General features: G+C 46.6%; 1 protein-coding gene across 1 annotated transcript in view; it reads left to right on the top strand.

Annotated features, from left to right (window-relative positions):
• Positions 1–5,204, top strand: part of LOC310809180 (ras-related protein Rab-26-like) — a gene marked incomplete at both ends in the record, with an annotated part of 51,818 nt that overhangs the window by 23,759 nt on the left and 22,855 nt on the right. The window contains 2 exons of the mRNA XM_083676367.1: positions 63–129; positions 4,892–4,944. Coding sequence (XP_083532493.1) covers positions 63–129; positions 4,892–4,944 — 120 coding nt within the window. The remainder of the gene's footprint in view (positions 1–62; positions 130–4,891; positions 4,945–5,204) is intronic.

Here is a 5,204-nt window from a genome sequence, read left to right as displayed (position 1 = left end):
GCACCAGCTCCATATCCATGCATCATCTCCTTCCCTCTTCCTCTTCCCCTCCTCTTCCTCAGATCTGGGACACGGCGGGACAGGAGCGTTTCCGCAGCGTCACCCATGCCTACTACCGCGACGCCCATGGTGAGACACACACACACACACGCACGCACGCACGCGCACACACGCACACACACACACACACACACACACACACACACACACACACACACACACACACAGACACTTCCCTGCTCATGTGTGGTGTAACACTGGTGGTGCTATTGTTAGCATGGCTGGAACACCACCAGCTGCTGTTGTTGACTGTGTGGGATTTATCCCCTCATTGAGAAACAAGCTCCATTTAACACTGCCCATTGGTGCCTGTTAAGAACGGACCGTTTCTATATACTCTAGTAATATATATGCAAATTAGGGTTGCACTGTACATAATTTAGCTGTACTGGATTCATGGTCGTATTTGTTTCTTACATGTCTGTGAACATTTGAGTGTGAGCATTTGTCTTTGTTTGCGTATGTATTTTTGAATCCTCTTGTGTGTTCTGTGTTTGTTCTAAATGGATGGGTGGCTCGATGGGATTAAATACAGCAGGCACATGGTACATGGTCTCTGTCGTGTTCCCAGTCTATTTGGAGGCATGTGTGTCCCTTATCTATAATGCATGGAACATGCGTAGGGTCAATGAAAAGGAAAGGCATTCACAACTGGCCTGCTGTTACTGTTATGTGTCCCTGAAGGGGCTGGGGGGAGATGAAGGGGCAGCACTCATTTTGTACTTAGTGGCATGTCATGAGAATCCCTACTCAGGTCATAATTCACTGTTATTAGTGAACAAAGCCAATGCGTGATGTTCACTACATCATTTATACTACCGCATTGATCCCTTCTGTTATGAAGCCCTGCATTTGTAATGCTTCTCCTGGGATGGGAGAGCACAGTCAGGATGTATAGTCCTCTTAGAGACCCTCTGTAAAATCTTTAACCACTCGCCTCAGTGTGTGTGTTTGTGTGCGTGTGTGCATGTATGTGTTTGCGTGTTTGCATGGGTGTGTGTTTTCGGATGTGTGTGTGTATGTGTGTGTTTTTGTGTGTGTGTGTGTGTGTGTGTGTGTGTGTGTGTGTGTGTGTGTGTGTGTGTGCGTGTGTGTGTGTGTACAGTACTCATGTGCGAGACTGCAGTCTTACCAAGGTGTGTTTCCTGTCAGTACAGCACCCCTCCACAGACGGAGGTGTGAGTGGAGTGACAGAGTTGTTATTCCCGCTCCGCCCCTCCACACGCTCCCTAATATGACTGAAGACAGCCGGGAGTGAAAGAGAAGCCTCACCGTCGCTGTTCGTCTCCATCAAACGCCCCGTGGCATGAGACGGATGTTGTCATATTCCCGTAGCGAAAACAAAAGGGAGTCTAAAAGAGGGTGTGTGAGATCATTTCACACCACAGGAGATGACACTGGCTGATCAAAGAGAAGAGTAATCATTTTGCAATCATTCCTTAAGTGTGCACAGGTCAAGTGTGTGTGTGTGTGTGTGTGTGTGTGTGTGTGTGTGTGTGTGTGTGTGTGTGTGTGTGTGTGTGTGTGTGTGTGTGTGTGTGTGTGTGTCTGTGAGGGTTTGTACATGAGTGTCTAATTGCAGGTATAATTGCAACAACACTCATATTCCCTCGCTCCTCCCTGGAGGAAGGGGACCCTAGGGGACCTTCACTAAACTCAATCACAGTCCAGGCACCTGGGCTCACATCTGTGTCTGAACACCCCCCACCCCCCCCCCTCTGGAGGATCATCCTCATTCATTACAGCATTCCAGAGCAATGGTTTTGAATACAATAGTGGTGCCATAAATGTAAAATGTTCAAAGAAAATTGTAGCATTGTGACTGCCAATAGCCCCTGGTCCTACCATAGATTACTTTTTCTTTTTCTTATGATGACTGATGGATAGATGATTCACTTACTGAAACAAATGTATTTGTTGTAAGTCGCTTTGGATAAAGGCATCTGCTAAATTCCATGAATGTAAATGGTGCTCAGTAAGTCATCAGGCTGCTGTATTTAGGTTGATGTCACCTCCACATTTCCTACAATTTAATATGTGCATAAAAGGAGAAAAAGGTTTCACATCTCCTCCAACCCAGATTGACATCCACATGGATTCCTCTCTCTCTCCCCTGAAGCCTGCCTACTGCATGCTGGGCCTCCCATGCCACTGTCCACTGGGGAATAGAAAGGGGGATGATGTTTTCCCTGAGGCTTGTATTGGCGGCTTAAGGGCATAATGGTATTTAGATGGGTATATTTAGACATGGATGTCTCCTTCATCATCACCATCACCCTCATCCCTGATGATCCCATGATCGTTAACACCATCACCATGATGATCGTGAACATCGGAAAGCACTATATCACTAGTCCCTCTCTCCTCCCACAGGCTTCCGTCTGATCCTGACCACCTGTCTGTCCCTCCTGTGTCCATTTCTGTGTCTGTGTCAGTAACTGTGTCAGTGTCTGCTCCTCCCTCCCTCCCTCCCTCCCTCCCTCCCTCACTTGGTCAGTGGCCAACTCTAAAAGTACATCTGAAGGGTATCGGATTGTTTTCAGACAGTTAATAGAGCTTGAGAAAGCAAAGGTCAGCATGAGGCAGGAGACCAGGCCTGCGCTGCATGGTACGCTGCACTTTGCTTTTTAATAACTCTTTTAGATATTGATTTATTATATGAGGAGTTGTAGAGATGCCATCCTTCATGTGTTGTCGAGGCCCATTGGTGCGTTGTATGTTCCAGCACACTTTGTTCACTATATTTAGGATTGTGTGTGTGTGTGTGTGTGTGTGTGTGTGTGTGTGTGTGTGTGTGTGTGTGTGTGTGTGTGTGTGTGGGTGTGTGTGCGTGTGTGTGTGTGTTTTGTGTGTGCATGCATGCGTATGTGTGTGTGTGTGTGTGTGTGTGTGTGTGTGTGTGTGTGTGTGTGTGTGTGTGTGTGTGTGTGTGTGTGTGTGTGTGTGTGTGTATGTTTGTTTGCGCCTGGGTGTGTTGATGTTGTGGTGGAAGTACTTTTTTACAAGACCAGAGCTTAAGCTTGATATGATTCGCTGGGATTCTCTAAAACCCAAACAACTTCAGAGTTTCCTGCAGTCAGCTCCTTTTGAAGTCTATGAGGCACTGAATTCAAGAGGGACTCATTCAGTCACTTAAAGAGCTTTTGGTATTTTAGTCAAGTAAATAGCCATATTTTTCTGATGTGCTGACTGCATACGCCTGGCAGCTTCACTTTGCACCCCACATCTCCTTAAATCACACTGAAATTCCCACAGCAAATGCTTATTTTCTCCACTATACTGACATAGAGTGGCTCATGTACGCATCAGGGGAGGCTGGTGGAGGTTGAAATCGTAGTACTGGCTCATAGTAATGCATGGAATGTGTTTCACTGCAGAGAGAGAGAGAGAGAGAGAGAGAGAGAGAAAGAGATTGTGCCTGCGTGCCTGTGTGCCTGCGCTCCTGACTGTTAAATCGATATGCCCCCCTCTTCACTCCATCCCCAAACCCCCCCCTCAATATTCTAATTACTCTTGTTTCACACTCTTACTTTTGTTCCTTTTCTCTCTCTCTCTCTCTCTCTCTCTCTCTCTACCTTCCTGCCTTCTCTCTCTCTTCTCATTATCTCTCTCCGTATCGTTCTTCCTCTCCTACCTTACCCATTTAGATTCCTCCCCTTTGTTGTTGTGTTGCTATTCTTCTCCATACTTTTTCCCTCTTTTTTTCCCTCAATCCCTCCTTCCCTCTCTCATCTATGCATCCTCTGTTCTGTGCCCCATCCCTCTGCATATATCCATCTCTCAGTATAGCTCTACCAGCCCAGAGTTTGGCAGTGACAGCACTCAGGAAAGGCTTTTGTTATTGAACATGGAGATTTATATTTTCTTCAAGTTTCCAGATTTGCACAGTCAGTGGATAAGTGCAGTGGTTAACTCTCCGCCATGTAGATAACAGCAACTGTATAGGTAGCACTAAGTCTTGTTGAAAGGTGTGTGATTTTGAATTTTGCTTATAAACTGACTTTATCCAGAGAAGGAATTGCTTGTCATAAAGGATATGTCTGCATAGAAATGCTTACACAGTTGGTACACACACACAGGCGCGCCCCCATGCACACGCACGCACACACACACACACGCACAGTTTGTGATCTCTCCTACCCTGAAGTAAGTGTAATGAATGAGTGGTGAGAGGTAGACAGGTACCTCCAGGACTGGCCCAGCAGGCCCAGCCCTATTAGCTGACAACCCCGATTACCCTCTACTCCCAGGGGTAAACTATACCCCCATCAAACCCAGCTCATCTCTGCTGTCTCTCTCCTACCAACACACTCTCTGGGTGAGCTGCATTGGGCCAGGTGGAGGGACATGGGGTGAGGCCCTGTTGCAGTCAAAAGCCCTGGGCCTATAGTCGAACAGCATGAGACAGTTTCCCTTTGGGCACCTTGTGCATTGCAGTATACATTCATTAGAGTTCAGCTGGGTGACACTCACCATGTGAGAGGGCCAGATAAAGCTTGTCTCTCTGTGCCCAGGCTGCCTGTATGTGGGGCAGGCCTGTCTCTATCAGGCCAACAGAGAATGAGCAGGTAGAGCAATTGCTGCCTGCTGCATACCCACCATGAAAATGATTATGGGAACTCTTCTGTGAATTAATTGGAAATGCAAGAGGTCCAACAGGGTAAGCCAATATGGCAAATTGAAAGTTAGCTTAGAATGACTTCCACTTACAGCGGAAACTTTGAGTTCTTCATGGTCAGCTGGTTTCTAGACTCGCTAATTCACTGACCTTTATTCTTTCTCCTCTCTTTTTCTCCCCCTCTCTTTTTCTCTTTGTCTGTTCTCATCTCAGCTCTCCTGCTGCTCTATGATGTCACCAACAAAACATCCTTTGACAACATCAAGGTAGGACGCTCTTCTCCCTAACTCGCTTTGTTCGAGCTGTGAAAATAGCCCATCGTCAAACAGACAGTCGCCATGGAACCCATTTGGCTAATTATGATGTTACATTCAGGGTACAGTCTGACAATAGAGAAAAGATAGCTGTCTCCCAAGAGTCATTTTACAACAAAGCTGTATAACTGTGTAATGCTATATCATTACTCTGGGCATAGGAGGGATGCACCTGCAGGCAATACAGTGAGGGGGAGAGAGGGCAAATGAGG

This window comes from Argentina silus, assembly GCF_951799395.1.
Source record: "Argentina silus genome assembly, chromosome: 9".
In the NCBI taxonomy this organism is placed as follows: Eukaryota; Metazoa; Chordata; class Actinopteri; order Argentiniformes; family Argentinidae; genus Argentina; species Argentina silus.
The sequence above is the reverse complement of the archived record's forward strand: the minus strand, read 5'-3'. Positions and strand labels throughout refer to the sequence as shown.